Source organism: Lytechinus pictus, chromosome 17 (assembly GCF_037042905.1).
Source record: "Lytechinus pictus isolate F3 Inbred chromosome 17, Lp3.0, whole genome shotgun sequence".
NCBI classification, from domain to species: domain Eukaryota; kingdom Metazoa; phylum Echinodermata; class Echinoidea; order Temnopleuroida; family Toxopneustidae; genus Lytechinus; species Lytechinus pictus.
The window spans coordinates 13,248,522-13,267,075 of NC_087261.1; the positions used below are offsets into that span (position 1 = coordinate 13,248,522).

Genomic DNA, 18,554 nt, shown 5'->3' on the forward strand with positions numbered 1-18,554 from the left:
TTGTAGCAGGATCATAAAGTAGAGTATGTGTTCGAATAAATGTATCAGTGTTTGCTTGGAGGCCGGAGGCATAAAAGGAGTGTGGTAATGCTAGGATGGGTCTGCAATTATGAAAAATATAAGTGTCTTGTCAAGTGCCAACACATACTATCATGAGGTGGAGTCATTAGGAATAACAAATTCTAAAAATGGGAACCAAAAGAGGTGGTATAAAGAACAAAAATGCTTACAGAGACCTAGAAGATTTTGAATTATTGAAATTTAATATTGACTAAACATAAGGTAAATATGGAATCAGTTCAAACCAGGTGCGTAATGAGCCTAAAATTTTGAGCGGGCCAGACATGGAATATGCGGCCAATTTTCTAACTATTAAATTGTTATCTTACCCCGAATTTGAAAACGAGGGATCTTACTGAGATATTGTGGTTGAAACAAGTATTAAATTCTCGTTCAGGAAAAAAAGGAAAAATCTGAAGTTTTATAAGTTAATATTTATTTTACAAATCTCTTGAATAAATTCCCTTGTAACATTTTGAAAGTAGTAATAACAAAACATTCCCCATCACCGCATAATCTGAAAGTGCAAGTTATCTCACATCCAAGTTCTTGAAATGCTCAAAGTAAATGGACAATTGGGTATCATAAGATAGACTATAGTATATATTATTATGGTTGATCCGCTTCTGAACGTTTTATAACTGAATTATGCGGATATGTTAGTATCTAACCACTAATATAAAATAGCATACTAAACTATTTGCAGATATAACAAAATACGCTTTTGTATTTAGAACATTCGTCACAAAATTTACAGTGCGCCACAAAAAAATCACAAGCTAAGATAAGATATAATGGAGAAAGGGATTGATGTAGAAAGGAGAAACAGCTTTTGTAGCTTGCACCATGATTGTGAAGTATAGGTTGAGGAGTGTTAACGAAAATATTACTACATTATAATAAAAAAAATATAAACAAAATATTTCAAGTAATTTTTTTACGAAATGATATCACATTATCATATCTAATTTTACTTTCAGCGAGACAACAATTTCCCTTAACATTTAATCCATCGTAATATTGACCTGCCGAAGCTGAACGTTCCAAATAATACGGACCATAAAAGTATTAGACTGGATTACAAACCGATCCTCCCAAAGATTGTTAACTCTCTTCTCAAGACAAGATAAGACAAATATCTATCTGTCATCTTGTACAGGGTTATATATCACATTATCAACCCTTATTTCACCATTCATTGGTTTATATAAAATATTATCGACCATCCTTTCCTTGGGTTTGGGTGGAATATTCTTTCTTGTCGCCGGAACGGGTACCTTTCTCTCACTCGATTTAGTGTTCCTCGATTTCGATTGCGGGGATAGCTCCGTTATAGTCACTGTTTCATATGGACTTGAAAGATCGCCACGTTTAGAAGCGTCATTCGCAACGGCCGTTCCAGTGTCATCGACGTACTGGTACCCACCGGTGATGTCGTCCTTCACGGTCACCGGATCGTAACCGTTGTCTTCTAAACCCACGCCATGACTATTACTCGTTGTCATGGCAACTGAGGAGGTATCGTTATCGATGTAGGTGTAGCGCTCTGGTTTGTTGTCATACAGCGCCTCCGGATCCCGGGGGCTCATGCTGCCTCCATTCTCTTCATTCTCCACGAGCATGGATGCGCGGTCAGGATTCAGCACAAAATAATGCCTTGTCTCCGCATCTTCTTCATCTCCTGGAACTGCGGACCTTGAAGTACGAGAAGCATGACTGGAACCATTCGGTGGCTGACTTCCGCTTAGTGTTCCATTCACATCCGGGTTGTTCAGGGTTGAAGCCGTCGAGCGCCACGTGCTGCTGTCGAAGGTGCTGTTGGTGTCCCGTCGCGCATCTCGTGTACTTTGGTTTAGCCCGTCCATTCCCGTGCTGTAAGCATGGTTGTCGTATCTATGGATGGACTCCTGGGAAATAGGCTTTTCTGGTTGTCGGTGTCTGTATGTTTCATTGAAAATGTTAAAATAAAAAACGTTTTTGAAGAACAAGTTATACCCCAACAGCACGTAGATATACTCGACTTTGTCTCCTCTTTCTCGCCTATCCATTTCATTTCATCTATCACCTTCAGTCCTTTTCAGGACTTTACACGAGGTGTACCATAGATTATTTCCGCAATTGTTCATACCACCATGCAAACATTCAAACATCATCTCACAGTAGGTTTATTTTGATGAATGGTCGGAGACAATCCAAATAAGCACTTAAATTCATCAAAATCAGAATTATTTTAAGCTTCACGTATGTCATGTATGTTATGGCAATAAGCCTACTTGATATTTCGAATAACAAAATACAAAGGATAATGAATATATTTGTCACAATGAACCTGAATTTTTTAAACACATTTATAGACTTATATTTTTTATTATACAAGTGATTTAGTCCTACATTTACCAATCTCACACTTAAAAAAAAAATTGTACCTCTAATGTATTTTCTTGTTATATCAAACATCTTCAAAACGGCAAGGTATCGACAAAAATGAACGAACCTATTTCTGATGAAACAGACAAGAAGTATTACTGCGGCTATTAAAAGTAAACCAGCGGCACTTAAAGAAATCGGCAATACAGGGCTTGATCCTAAACAAAATTGTAAAAATAATGGTGAGGAATAGTTAAAAAAATATCATTGTGATTATTAATAGTCTTCGTTACACAAAGAGATAAACACTCGATAGATTTACTACTTATTCAATATTACTGATTCTTTCATTCAATTTGATTTTCAAATAATATTTGAACACCTGTTGTCCTCATTCTCGGCAAGAACCTTCAATAAACAAAATAGTCTACTGAAAGTGATTTGAATTTCGACGAAAAATCATAAAAACTTATGCAAATTCCTATTTTCCATACATTCTGTACTAGACGTGGTGTAGAGAAATCATTCGTCAATATCTATTCTAACACTGATTTTTAAGATTTTTTAAGATTCTTGCTTTCTTATTTTGTTGAAATAGTATTTAGTAGATTCTAAAATAAACTCTTCATAAAAATTTCTTTTGGGATCTCCTAAAATAATATGTGAGTATTCTATATACAGATATACGTCCTTTAAAACAGTAAAGTTGTCATATATGCCATTAAAATTCAAACCTTTTCTCGGGATTGGTGACATAGAACTTGATGACGGAATGGCCATCCCTGTACCAGTTGTTAGCTCATCCGATGTTGCAACGGAAATACCAGGAGCGGTGGTGAGTACCTGGTTTGAGGTAGGCGAACTAGATGACACAGGCATGACAGGTGTGGTTGGGACATCGGTGCTTGCGCTGTTTGTAGTAGCTGTTATAAGACAATGAGATTGGAACACCTAAGGAATAGACTGAAGTTTTGGTCCCCCTTACGTCATATGTTTAACAATGGTTTTATGATCAATGAAAGCATTTTGTAATTATGGGGATGGTATATCCAACAAATAATGTGCGTGTTTTTTTTATTGTTTTTTTGTGTTCATCCTCAGTCATTAACTTAATAACCTAATAATGCAAGACATTTCCCTCTTACAGCGTATGTCTATCGATAGCGTATCTGGTAATGAAATGTATTGGTGTAAATGGTTTCATTTTTTCGTTTATAATTACATCATTTTAAAGCTTCTTCTACACAGAACAAAATAAGAGTATTCGATACTAGGAAACAGCATGGATAATAACTGTGATTTTTTCATTAGAAACCTGTCAATATCTAAAAAAAAAAAAGATATTGTGTTTTCTTTTATTTACCTACGTGGATTTGGCGCATGAGGGATCAATTCTATCTATAAAAAGGGTTCATCCGATCTTTTTTCTGCAAATTATACCAAATGAAACTTAACAATACATTGACAATTTCTATTGAATTATTGTTTTATCATGCATTGTCGAAAGAAATAAGATTACAAAGACTGGCAATAAGTGTGATGGCAACTATAGGAGATATTTGCACTTACCCTGTGGCAGATTATAAATGAAAATATCATCGATACCCACATCAGCCTTATTTGAATTCCTGATTGAAGTGAATGTAATCTGTTTGAACAAAACACATACACATGCACAGTTGGGCTTGGAATGTTAAGGCATCGGTCAACAACAAATCATTAGTAATCATGATCATCAGACAGTCAATTTTCAAATGACGAATCTCTTCTTTGACATGATCATGATAACAATGGATAGTATATAGGCATGTATTATGTATGATAAACAACAAAATGAATATATGAGTATAAACTACTACCTTTTCCTATTTAATGTGAATTGATTTTGATACATTTGCTAAATTGTTGAAAGCAATATTGTGTAATTATTCCTGATGTAAAATATCCCTTTTCACCATCATTAAACTGCGCAAATATCGCACCCTTTTTTAATGTAATGTCTATGTCATAGAAGAAAGATAAATCTTAAGACTGACGCCTGCTAAGGACTACACTCTAGCAGCATTACAGACGACAAATTTGAATTTTCCGTTAACCAATCACATTGTTCCTTCTAAATTTGTGCAAATCATCTTCAAACTTCCTTTTGAAGGTGTAGCCTCTCAGACCTTCTTGGTTAAACCGTTGAACGACATTGTAGGCCTACCAAAATTTGAGTAATAGAGATAATATAATAATGTATGAGCAACATCTTGAGAATATTGTGGATAACATGAATTTCATGTGATGAATATCTAATTGTTTATACATAATGATATATCACAGAACAATTTTATATTTACATATGAAACACCACATTGAATTCAATTCTTCATTTAAAAAATAATACAAAGTAATATAAATCAGATTCAATTTTGCAGATGAACATTCTTACTTCGTAAAAAAAGTATAAAATTGAGCATAAATGGAAATAAGGGGGTCCACTATAAAAGCAAAGCTTGTAAAGTGTGGATCCACCTTGGAAATGACAAAACAATATTGTGGAATTATTCATATATGCGTATAATACAGGAAAGAAAAAGAGAAGGAAGTAAAAAGGTCGAAACCAGATTGATTGTAAACATAATTTAAATTACTGACCACATGACAGTACTGCTTGAAATGTCATAATCCTTTTGGGTATTTGAAAAATAAGTGATTACTATCATCTGGTCATGAGTCCATATATTATCATAAATATGTTCCAAATCCCCTTTCCAAATTAGGCAGACTTTCATTACCTGAAGTGGAAGGTCTCCACAAGACACTGTCATGTTTCTTTGATGCCATTGGTTTCTTTTATCTCCGTCCAGAGTTAGGGCTGTCTCCCCGCCTTGACATACAATAATCTCAAGTCTTCCATCCTGATTTCATTCAGAGAGCGCGAGATGAAAAGAGACAAATTTTAAAGAGAAGAGTTTAAGAAGTAAAAACAGTGAAAAAAACCAACAATCAAACAAAAATTAAAAAGTGTGTGTGTGTGTGTGTGTGGGAGGGGATAGATGTAATGAATGAGAATGGGGGAGTTTGTGTGTATGTGGGGCATTCAACATCATTGTCTGGGGGGGGGGGGGGGCTAAGCTCAACTCACCGTTCAACATGACTGTTGGCCTCATCGAAAATTTGTCAAAGTGTAGGTCTTACATCACGAATAAAAAAGACCTAGCTATGCTCCTTTCAGGTTAAACAGGCGCGGATCCTAGGGAGGCCAAGCTGGCCCGCCCCGCTATTTTTTGGCACCCCCCCCCCCAAAAAAAAAGGAAAAATGTCCTTCTTAACTTAAGAAAAACGCTCAAAAACAGAAAGACAAGTACGAAGAAGGTATTGTACACATTGTTTAATTTACGGCCTCGTAACGGCCTGCCCGATCCCCATAGTCCTACTTGCAGTGGCACCGCATTTTGTTGGTTTACAATACTTTACATGTACGGGAACCCACACCCCCCCCCCTCAGTATTATTTAGGGTACGCCTATGCTCGTTCCCTCCCTTTGAAAGCACCCCTCCCTATATCTCATGTCTGCCAAAATTTCTGAAACCCCCTTTCGCGGACTTTTCCTGCCTTGGAGACCCCCCTAAATCCGGAACACTGCTCAATGTGCCCCCCCTATCTCATGTGAGCTCTCATTCCAACCCCCTATCTCAGGACACACAACCTCACCCCCTCCTTCATCTCAGGTAAGCTGTCATTACAATGGAGGTTCCCTGATGTCATGATGGAGGACAAAACAATAGCAAAACCTTGAAAACAATGACTTTTCATAGTCTGATGCACAGGTTTATACTTTTTGTCCTCCAATATGGCTGCTTCTGGGAAACCTAGACCTATGAAAGATTTTTTGATGTTCAAAATGAGATCTCAGAACTCAATGCAGTCATAAGAAACAACAAAAAATGCAAATCTCTTGACATAAATGTTTGTTAATGGTAAGTCCTGTTAATAGCAGTTTCAACTTTTGTTACTTTCCGTGATCACTTGTGACAGAATCACAATGGGATAACATCAATAACAGGATAAAATCTAAGTTGTCTAAGGCACTTGCACATGAGGTTAGAACTGAATCAATTACGTACAAGATGTCCCAAAAAGAAATCAATGATCGTGGGGGACTATGTTTTTTCTTTTCAAAATGAAATAATCCTGAATGAGCTTTCAAAACTCGCAGGAATTTTAGGAATTTGATCCTGGGATTTGATCGATTTGTCTATGATATTCAAAATATTCAATAACCCCCTTTTGAAATTTCTCAGGAGTCCAAAGAGAGAAAGAAAAATACAAACCCCCTTTTTAAAGAAATCTCCGAGTGAAAAGTCAAATACACCCCCTTTTTTTTTACTATTCGCGGGCTTGGCTTGTCTCGCGAAAAGTATTATCGGACATTATGGGAACACGCTGCGGGGAGCGAAATTATTTTTCCCACCGAGTTCTGGACCGACATGAATATTCATGACTTGCGTCTTCGGATTGAGAGTACGCATGCGCGTGGACTTGGCCTCGACCAGTGCCGATCGTAAGCATTCACGTTGCTCAGAATGAATTGGCATCGTCAAATTACCGGTACCCTTACATAGTTACATAGGCCTTATAGGCTTAGATCTATATATACATCCAATTCTTAAACACTTATCAAACTAGCTGCCATTAATGGCAAGACATGTGCTAGGGTAGGGCTAGCTTAGGCTAGCGCATTAACTTTACCTCAAATCTGGACCTGTCTAATGCCTAATACTAATAGGAATAGCCGACTAATGCCATGGTTAACTTCGAACTTGTTAATTCCGAACTTTACGTTCGATTAGGTTTGGATCAATATTAGCTTATTTACCATGGTTTAATATGTCTAGTCCGTATACAGAACTTGTCCTAGATCTAAAAAAAATTATCTTAGTTCTAGTCTAGTCTCTAGATCTAGACTCTGATCTACGCGCTATCAGCATGGAACCACTAGTGTACCCGAAGGGGGGGGGGGGGCAGACTGCCCCCCTGACGAGTCACAACTGATTCAGGGGACGTGCCCCCCCCCCCTTGAGAAGCCAAATTAATAATTTGTAATGTCAAAATGCAACGAAAAAAGACGTTTTTCCCCTCTTTTGAACGTGAAGATCTTTTTTTTTTCTTGTCAAATTTGTTTCAGCTACGAAATCCATAATTTTGGGTGGAGACGGGGATCAAGATCACTGACGTTTGTGCCTGACGTTAGAATACGTTCCATGCACGCACTGGTGTACCTAGGATTTTCCAAAAGGGGGGAAAAAATTTTTAGAGGATATTTCGTCCGCGAAAAAATGTGACAAGCCCCTCCCCCCCCCAAAAAAAAAAGGGTCTTCACCCCAAATTATGGATTTCTTAGCTGAAAAAAAAATTGACAAGCAAAAAAAAAAAAAAAAGATCTTCACGTTAAAAAAAGGGGACATACGTCTTTTTCATTGCATTTTTACATTACAAATTATTAATTTGGCTTCTCAAAGGGGGCACGTCCCCTGAATCAGTTGCGACTCGTCAGAGGGACAGTCTTCCCCCCCCCCCTTGGTACACAAGTGGTTCCATGCTGATACAGCGTAGATCAGAGTCTAGATATAGGGACTAGACTAGAACTAAGATAATTTTTTTTTAGATCTAGGACTGGTTTTGTATACGGACTAGACATATTAAACCATGGCAAATGAGCTAATATTTGTCTAAACCTAATTAAACGTGAAGTTCGGAATTAACCAGTTCGAAGTTAACCATGGCATTAGTCGGCTATTCAGTGTTGTAGTCAAGGCTCAAACCTCCAAGGCCAAGCCAAGGCTTTAATACCCAATGCCAAGGCTTCAATACCAAAGACCAAGGCCAAGGCATGGAAACCCAAGGCCAAGGCCTGAAAACCTCAAGGCCAATGCATTTCAAACTTACGATATACAGAACAATGAACTAACAATACTTAGGCGGCAGACATCACACATGGTAAAATGTATGTGAGCGAGGGGACTGAGCGAGAAAAAAACAAACCTTTGTACATTTAAAACAAAAATAATTTCATGATAGAGACATATTAAAATAATGATATAGTTACCTGTGTACACATAATCCATAATTTTTCTATAGGCGATTTACATTGCAATAATTATTATTACCACGGTCATCTGATCCTGGCATTCTCAACGTATGTTTTCTCCACTCCATGGAACAGGGGCAGCAGAAAATTATTATGGGGGGGGGGGTCAATGCCCAAAAGGCACCCATTTTTCAAAATGAGTTTTTTTGTGCAAACAGATACATGTATTTTAAAAATGAGATTATGAACTGCGTGAAGTAATTGTGTGTTTTATAGAAATTAAGTTGAGCAAAGGCTTTCTAAAGTGATTTTTAATTATAAGATAGATATTTTGCTTTAGGTTTTACTTCTCAGCGAGAAAGCATAGCGAGCAAGCGGTTTTGAAAAAAAAAAAAATTCTGAAGTTGTAAAACTTGATTTATGGTCAATTATGGGGCTAATCATTGTTGAAATTTCCTTGCGCGATGTTGCCAGCGCGAATCACGAGCTCAAACTTCTTGACATGTCGTGTAATAAGACATGGAAATTATTTTATTCTGAGCTGGTTTTGTAATCATGAAAAAGATGTGTATCTAACTAAAAAATAACTTTGCGCTCGCTAATTCTTTTTATATACTGACCAGTAAAGGAAGCAGTTAATTACTGCATTTTAAATAAGATACATAACTCACCAATAAAAAATAATGCGAGCGCAAAGCGCGAGCTCAAAAATTTGTGATAATCCAATCTGAAAACTGGACATTCAAAGCATTTTTTTGTGAACGGGAAGAGAACGAGGGTACAATAATTGATGCGAGTGCAGGAAGCGAGCCAAATATTTGTGATATTTCAACCATAAAGCAACATTCTATACATTTTTGTAACCATTAGCAGTACTGTACTAAACAATAATTGATGCAAGCACGATTCAAAATCTGCGATTTTCGAACCTAAAATGTATTATGTTTTATTATTAAAGAAGGTATTTCTTTTTTAAAAAGGGCATATTTCATTTGGAAAAAAAATCCTACAGGGATTTTTTTTTTGGGGGGGGGGCAAGAGAGCACAAAGCGCAAGCTAAAATTTTCAAATGCTTAAACTGAAAATGAGTCATTTTTAGGACTCTGGTCAGTTTTCATATTTTTTTCTGCTTACAACCACTTTTATTAAACAGTTAATTAATCATTAATTATTAATACTTATTGATAATATTAATTATTAATTATTAAATTATTTTTTTTTAATTATTATTTCTTGAAACCATATTGACACAAAAACAAATACGTTGTTTATTTCCTTGAAACTGTAAAGAAATGACATTCAATGTTGAACGATATATGATTAAAAAGAAGTAAACATTTTTTCCCCTTTGTTTTGTCAATCTGACCCAAAACAAATATAAAATTTAGAAGAGAGATAGAGAGAAGAAGAAGTCCCACCACCAAGAATAAACTAAGGGGGGAAAGGGAAAGGAAAAGATGGAGTAAATGTGATATTATTTTTTAAACAATCTATTGCAAAATTAGCTTTTCTTATAGAAAGAGGGGGACAAATTTTGTTCACTCGCTCGCTTCAATCGCTTTCTTCTTTTTTTGCTCTATATATGCCATGCTTGGCCCCTCAAAGTTTCTGGCTCATCATGCCATTGACATAACCCATTTGGATATGACACAATTGGAGACTGTGTTCAACTTTACCAAATCTTTTCAGAATATAATTAAGACATTCTTGTTGGCCAAAGAAGATAATACAAGGAAAATCCTAATGGAATAGAAATCAACCTTGTTATCGTTCTTTAGAGTCAAAATTGCAGTCAGATGTAAAAATTATTCTTGTCATCAAAGCACTATTATCTTGATCATGACCATTATTATTTACTGTCATTATCATCATATGATTACAACACATTACCAATACATAATGCTATTTTTCATAACTGATGTATTCTTTGTTTGAATTTCTTGATAATGGTGACAATTACAATTGATGACACTGCTAGTACACTTACTACTGCTGCTGCTACTGTTAATGGTGATTGGTAGTATTGACCATTAGTGTTATTAAATATATAAAAAAAAAAAATTGAAACATTTATAATTACTTATTTAAAACAAATGAAAGTACAAAATGCCTTGAAAATGCCTTTAAAAAAAAATAATTTCAAGGCTCAAAATCCTCAAGGCAAAGGCCCTCTCGAGGCCAAGGCTTTGAAAAAGTAGCTAGGCATTAAGGCCAAGGCCGAGCATCAAGGCAGTACAACACTGATTAGTGTAGTAGGTTTCACGGTACACCATGTATCTTTCTTGGGCAGATGTTGGTCCTGAAAAGGACCACCCAATCTCGACGTTTCGACAAGTGTGTTCTTGTCGTCCTCAGGAGAAAACGACAAGAACACACTTGTCGAAACGTCGAGATTGGGTGGTCCTTTTCAGGACCAACATCTGCCCAAGAAAGATACATGGTGTACCGTGAAACCTACTACACTATTCTTCTTCGCCATGGAAACCTTCAGAAATTATAACACTGATTAGTACTAGGCATTAATTAGACAGGTCCAGATTTGAGGTAAAGTTAATGCGCTAGCCTAAGCTAGCCCTACCCTAGCACATGTCTTGCCATTAATGGCAGCTAGTTTATTAAGTGTTTAAGAATTGGATATATATATATATAGATCTAAGCCTATAAGACATATGTAACTATGTAAGGGTACCGGTAATTTGACGATGCTAATTCATTCTGAGCGACGTGAATGCTTACGATCGGCACTGGTCGAGGCAAAGTCCACGCGCATGCGTACTCTCAATCCGAAGACGCAAGTCATGAATATTCATATGTCGGTCCAGAACTCGGTGGGAAAAATAATTTCGCGTGCGGGGAGGGGGGGGGGGCGGGTGCAAACCACGCTACCGCAACTGCGCGCCAATCAATGATAATCATTCTCCTGCACATGGCCCTGGGTTCCCAGCACTCCACCAACGGCCGAGTAGCTCTGCACAGGATTACCATATTATACGCTCAGGAGCCTCAGGTAGGCCGTAAGACAATATTAAAAAAATGCATAAAATGTCCAGTTTTCAGGCCTTGATATCAACAAATTTCCCGCTCTAATTAATATCAGATTGATAGATGATATATCAGTTTCATGAATTGCTAATAATGAAATTGTTATCCGTTATCCGTATCCGTTTTATGTCATTTGACTAAAAGTGCAAGGGAAATGTATGAAAAATCTTTCGCAGGGTAAGTTTGATTTCGCCCTTTCCCTTGACATAGCGTGAAAACAAGTATTTCTGCGCAAACAGATTTATGCGAGCTTTACAAAAATGGACAGTGCTCACTCAATTGTAACATTCTGTCATAACTTTTACTTTCATTGGATAGATGAGACCCAAACCCAAGAATATATGTGAAAAAATTACCCACATGTTGTATATTTTTAAATTCCCAGGGCTTTTTCAAAGTGTAAACTTTTTTTTGATACGCACTGTATTACGAATTTCTGCTCGCGATTCGCACTCGCAGTAATTATTTATTTACGTACACATCTTGTTCACAATCACAAATATTGCTCAGAATGTTCAATTTTCAGGACAAAATACATGAAAAAAAAGTTGCTCGCGCTTCGCGCTCGCACTTTTTCATTCGGGCTTACATGGGATTAATTTTATTTATGTTTTGTAAGAATAAATAAACCTGAAGCGAAGAAGTGAATGTTGGGACTATACCCCTTCAAAGTAAAAAAAAAAAAAAAACTTTGAGCGGCCGATCGGGGAAAATATGGGTAAAAAAAATTTACCCCCCTATTGGCGAAAGCTGGATCCGCCCCTGTTCAACATGTCAAAGTTCATTTGCCATGATTATTACGATTTAGAACAAATACTCACTAGTGGCAAGTCTTATACATATAATATTTAGCTGAATTAGACTTGTGTTCTTTTTAGACGACCACCTAATGAACATCATACCCATACCACTCACTTATGATGTCAAGTAGACGTACAAGTCATAGCATATCTATAAATAAGTGGAATATTCTTATGATTGCTTGAATTCTTACCCCATATAAGTGATACCAGAAAGTCAGCAAACCTTGATCATCTGTCAGATTGAATGGAGGGATTGCTATAGTAGCCTTCTGACCATTATTTCCATCATTTGAGTCTGACCATAAGAACCTTCCTGCATGCATTTGATGTAAAAAAATCATTTGTGATTACAACGGTATGAACTGATACACATTTTATTTTGTCCAAATAGACGAGATTAATGATCTGTGTCAAAGTAAGGCGTCCATATTTTTGCAATGTTATATTGATATACTATTGGCACTCGTATTTGTTGATTCAGTTACAAAATCAATAGAAAGATGCAAAACCGAATCCAACTTTTTACTAAATTATCAAATAGAGATTACATAAAGCCATGTAGACGGTCGAAGTGGCGGTATAGAATCCGTTTCCACAAAATATTCAACCATTCTGTACGTCCGATCCACATTTTTGTCAATTCCGACTACACGTCATAAACTGATCAAGTAATTGTCATTAAATTTTGACAGCATTACAGACCGAAATAAGAACCAGAAATCAGGGACAGAAAATTTTATGATGGTCTCACATACATGGGGTCGGTGGTACATGTTTTCATGGAATTGCCCTTATGTGACTAGCGTTTGGTTTCTAGGAGATATAACCCTGTTTTTTAGTCGCCACACGTCAATTAAACATATCGGAAGTCGGAACCGCTATGAAGATCATGAAAGTGGTAAACGTATGCTAAAATCTCAGCTTGAAGATACTTTTGAAGGTTAAACTTCAAGCTTTAACTGCTGATTAAGAATGATGTGGATGTACCGGAACCCAAATAAAGTCACAAAGTTTTTTTAATGAATCATCAGATCGAAGACGAGACATAGTTTAGCAAAAGATCGAATTCCTTTATATCTGAATAAACAACACTGGCGTATTGGGGGAGGGGGCTTGAGGACCAAGAGCCCCAAAAATTCACGAAAAAAAAAATGGAGAAAAGGAAGGGGAATAGGTGACGTGATATTATTTTGTGGACATTATGTCAAAACAATCACGAAATTATATTTTTGTATAAAAAGGTCAAAGTTTTTGCTCGTTTGCAACCTTTTACAAATTTTACCAGAATTCATTGCAATACGTCTGGCCCCCTCGAAAATGTTGACGCATTACATCACTGACAAATATCTTTTTTTTCTTATTCTCCTTGTAAACTCTTGGTAGCTTTTCATCTTTTTCCATTTTTTTTCCATTTAGTTCATTTCCAACAAAATACAAATCAGGAAAAAACAGTATGGTCAAATGAATGAAGTCAATGCCAACCCCCCCCCCCCCACAAAACAAGATTTATAATCTTTAAACTTAAAATTAAACTAAATACCATTATGATGTAGGCCCTACATATATGGCATTTTCTGTCTCCCAAGTATTGTCTTTAGTGTGGAAATATACAGTATACTCTCCTTGGCGTAAATAATTCATGCAAGCCAAATTTTCATACCTCCCCCATCTTGGTTTCCTGTATGATCCTCCATAGGGCCTGTGTTTGGTTTCTCAGAAGTTGAGGTCAGTTTCCAGTCTTACATGGCTAACGCAAAACATATTGGATATACCATCCCGATCTTGAACATGTCGTTTGATCACAGGTCCTGCGTTGATTTTTTTTCAAGCTTATTTTTTATCGATTCGACAAAAAGATCAAATATAATAAGATGATGAAAGACGTAATTAATGAGATACATCACTGGTACTCTCGTTTTCATTTCGTCTATGTTATGAATATAATATCCTTTTTGTAAAATTATCATTTTTTGTCACAATTCTATTGATTCATATGAAATTTAATATCATAATTTAATGTGACCTATCCTGTCCATACGATAGGATTCCATACCTCCACCATCTTGGTTTCCTGTATGATCCTCCATGGGACCTGTGTTTGATTTGCCAGAGGTCGAGGTCAGTTTCCAGTCAAAGTCATCATCTACACTCTGCTTCATACCACATAACGTCTCATCCGTGTTATTACCGAAGTCACAGGAAAAGAGAACTTCATCTATTTAGGAAGACAAACGCTTAACACAATTATTCCCTTGTGAAATCGGGATTCACAAATGGCCAATAGGATTATAGGAGAAAATAAAGCTGTATGCATTAGTCGACGTTTCATCCCCATACAAGAACAAATCTTTGTACTGCAGGATGCATCTCCTGCCCATTTTATTAGGTGGTTTCAAACCGCCTCGATCACAAGAATCCCCGTTAAATGCACGGCGCCGCACCCAACGACACGCTGGGCTAAAAGTTCCCGTAATTTGCTTTCAGACCGCCAAAATACCCACGACCTTGGAAAAATCCCCGCGAAAGTTCTCGTAATTTCGCCAAGTACCTACTTTTTATCGGGTATTTTCTTTCGGGGATATTACGCGTAGTTTGCTTTCACACCGCCAAAATACCTGGTATTTTCTGATCGGGGTAAATTTCCCGATCAGAGTATACCTGGAACTGGCGAACTTCGAGGCGGTCTGAAAAGAGTGTTTCCCCTAACATGGATCCTCTGCCAGTTTGGCTGTGTCTTGCCTGGATGTTGATTTTCGAATACTGCATTTTAATAAATGATATGTATTACCATTGACCTAGGTCCATTGTATTACTATAGTAGCAAGTATAATACATTCATACATAACATATACTTCTATAGCGCTTTACCAAAAATATTATCAAAGCGCTTGGATCATAAATATTAAGAGGCGGTGCAAATATCCATGGTAAAACATTGACCTACTACTCTGACTAGTAGGTCTATGGTCAAACAAAGATATGAAGATGTCTTATAGCAAAAAATCATCCGTGCTCAAAACGATTCCCTGGATAAACGATCAATTTCTGGCTAAAATATTGTACGTTTGCGACGTTTACAAAAAACATTGAAGAAAGTAGAGGGAAATAAGTTTTGGGGTGTGAAATCGTAACAATTTTGCCTACTTACTGTTCATTCCTGTCTGTGTAGCATATTGGAGACAAATCGTCAAGAACACAAACCACAAGATGGTCCTGGGCACCATCTTACAGTATATTCCACGATATGAAAACACTGTCGCAATTACCTGATAATCAGTGTATTTCTACCTATTTAATCTTTACCATAACGAACCCCTTGGCTTTTTGCTTTTTTAAATTTCCATTATAAACACTCAAGGAAGATTTTGAACTTGTATTTTAATTTATTCTCCAGAAAGTCCACACCATGTTCAGCAATCATAAGTTTTTCTTTGGCATCATTAAGTTTGAGGCTTACGCATAGATGCTCGGTCCAAGTCGACTGCAGTAACACTGGCCATTGCATTTAAGAAGAATATAATTATATGTAAAATAATCCAGGTACTACCATATGATAGTGCATAAATGCAATTCCTGGCGGCCTATGAATCCGTACACATATTACCCAATCCTTTAAATGTCACGTTTTCTCGAAGTGATATCACAGATAAAAGTAATTGATGTAATCGCAGATCAACAATATTTAGCACTCTTGAGCATTCTTGATATTTTCGTTCTGGTTGTGTTTGCAAAGATCACAGACCCGTTCACGGTTGCATACTTTCTATACTCGCAAATTTCGTCATCGTGCTTCCTCTTAATGTATAGAATTAGCTCCGGACGGGTCCTATTGTTAAAAATCATATTTCTTTCTGCTTGATTTCACTTGTATTCATAGACCTTGAATGGCGTGTTTACATTTGTAGGTCACGTGGTGATCTGAATCCACATCTGTTCTACTCTGTATACAATGCAAGAGAAGTCGCTGTTGAAATTTGGATTAAAATACGGAATAGTGACAGGGTTTGGTATGTTTGCAAACCAATTGTTGAATCGTCTAAGTTCGCACGGTACTACGGGCACCTGGATGATGATGGGGGGGGGGGGGGGGGCGCTTTGGGTACGGGGTGCCCCTAGCCCTTTCCCCAAAATTTCGAAATTATGCAGATATCAATCATGTTGTTTTATTGAATTGCCATTAATACTAAATACAATTATGGATCGACAATACCCCCTAGAATACTGATTATATAGTAAAGTTAACATGCAATAACTGTTAAACTGAATGCGGAATACTTAGCTTTTGACTACCGATACTCCAATTCACTTACAGATTGACGGTACACCATTAGAGCGGAAGACTCACTCTAGATTTTTAGGCGTCATCATAGATCAAGCTTTGTCTTGGAATGAACATCTGCACCATATCATTATATGTTTCTCGAGAAATATTGGAATAATTTCCAAGTTGAAATTTATTTTACCTCATAAAACTTTACTTCTATTGTATAATTCGTTAATACTCCCGCATATAACATATTGTAACGTTGTTTGGGCTAATTGTGGTTCCACAAAACTTACTTCTATTTCTAAATTACAAAAAAGAGCAATTCGCATTTGTACAGGATCGCATTATTTGGCTCACACCGATCCTTTATTTTTTAAACAAAAGACATTAAAAATTGCCGAATTATATACTATTCAAATAGCTATAATTATGTTTAAATATATTAACAATCTGCTCCCTTCGTCTTTTGATAACATGTTTAAATTTAATAGTTCTGTCCATACTTACCCAACGCGCATATCCGGAAACTTTCATCTCTCTAACCCCAGACTGTTAATTGCCTCTAAATCAATTCGACATCATGGTCCAGACATTTGGAATGATCTTCCAAACAATATTAAAACTTGTTCTACCATATACTCATTAAAAGCCACTCTAAAGAAAACTATCATTCAATCTTATCAACCCCTCGCTCCAAATTAAAACATTCACTCAAATATCCACATTCGCTATTTAATATTCTGATTTTACTCAACTGCTATACAGCACCTGCACCTGCAATGCACCCACTTGACCAGTAAATATCAATCTAAGTCACGAATCTTTTTATGAGGCCGCCATCAATTCAAGCCTAACCGCTCACGATGGTGGTCTCCTGTGTTCATTTATTACATTATATATATATGTTTACATTTATAAAAGATTAATTTATACTCACACTCTTATTTGTATTTATCATGTAATATGACTACATTGTTTATATTGTGAATTATTTTGTATATTGTAAATTGTAAATATTTTTGTATTGTGTTTTTGAACGCAGAAATAAATGCAAGCAAACAAACAAACAAACATTGACGTTCAGAACGCATAAACTACCCTGTATAAATAATACTGAAATAATTTAGCAAGCCAATGAATGAATGAATGAAAAAAATCAATGATAAATAAATGAATGAACATTACATATCATATTACCCAGGGTTTGAGGAAGAGAATTAGAAATAATACATCTTATAGGTTCTTACTGGCAATTACTATTTTTTATTCCGAGGGGCGTAGTTGGGGGGGGGGGGCATATTGTCAATAGTTATAGTTCCAGGTCCCTTAGTGTTATTTGGGGGGTAGGGGCATAGAAGTTGGGGGAGATAGGGGCAAACATTTTAGTGTTGACTATGGTTGGCCTTGACCCAACCCTTGGTCTTAGACGCCTAGTCCTTGGCCTTGACCAGATAATGTCTTCAGTGGCCTTTCCCTTGTCCTGGACCTCGGGGATAACCGCGGACGAGACCAGCACATAACTATTCTTAAAATACGAAGGTAGCATTGAAAGTAACAAATCGCATTTCCCTTTATTTTTTATTAGTTAAACGCCAAAGTTCTTCGATTAATTTGTGTTGGATATTCCTTTTCACATTATATAAAACACAACACTGTGTTGCTCAACTCAAATAGTAGTCATGCATTGAATTATGCAAAAGAAAAGGTAATAATAGCGTCAAAGACGATCATAATTGCGAAGTATATAGAGATAACCATGATGATGACTTTAATACTCCCCCCGTTTTTGTTTACAAATTGGAAAATCATGGGGGAATTGCCCGGGATTGCCACCAGCTCCTTTAACATTGCCCCTACGCATTACATTTTCATGAAAAGGGAATTACTCGGCCGTGCAGAAAATGACCCAAAGTGCAATATGCATTTTTCCGTTTGAAAT

General features: G+C 36.6%; 1 protein-coding gene across 2 annotated transcripts; it reads right to left on the minus strand.

The window, feature by feature from the left end:
• Positions 1-244: 244 nt before the first annotated feature.
• LOC135157179 (MAM and LDL-receptor class A domain-containing protein 1-like) lies at positions 245-16,124 on the minus strand. Of its 2 annotated transcripts, XM_064112035.1 has the most exons (9): positions 15,497-16,065; positions 14,402-14,563; positions 14,009-14,177; positions 12,540-12,661; positions 5,208-5,330; positions 3,997-4,075; positions 3,162-3,350; positions 2,555-2,645; positions 245-1,998 (listed from the first exon to the last, which is right to left on the minus strand). In XM_064112035.1, the coding sequence occupies exons 3-9, from the start codon at positions 14,040-14,042 to the stop codon at positions 1,200-1,202; spliced, it is 1,437 nt and encodes a 478-aa protein (XP_063968105.1). In that variant the 5' UTR covers positions 14,043-14,177; positions 14,402-14,563; positions 15,497-16,065; the 3' UTR covers positions 245-1,199. The 2 variants fall into 2 exon arrangements, with proteins under 2 accessions (XP_063968105.1, XP_063968104.1); XM_064112034.1 differs by lacking the exon at positions 14,009-14,177 and having other exon boundaries at positions 15,497-16,124.
• Positions 16,125-18,554: the final 2,430 nt, after the last annotated feature.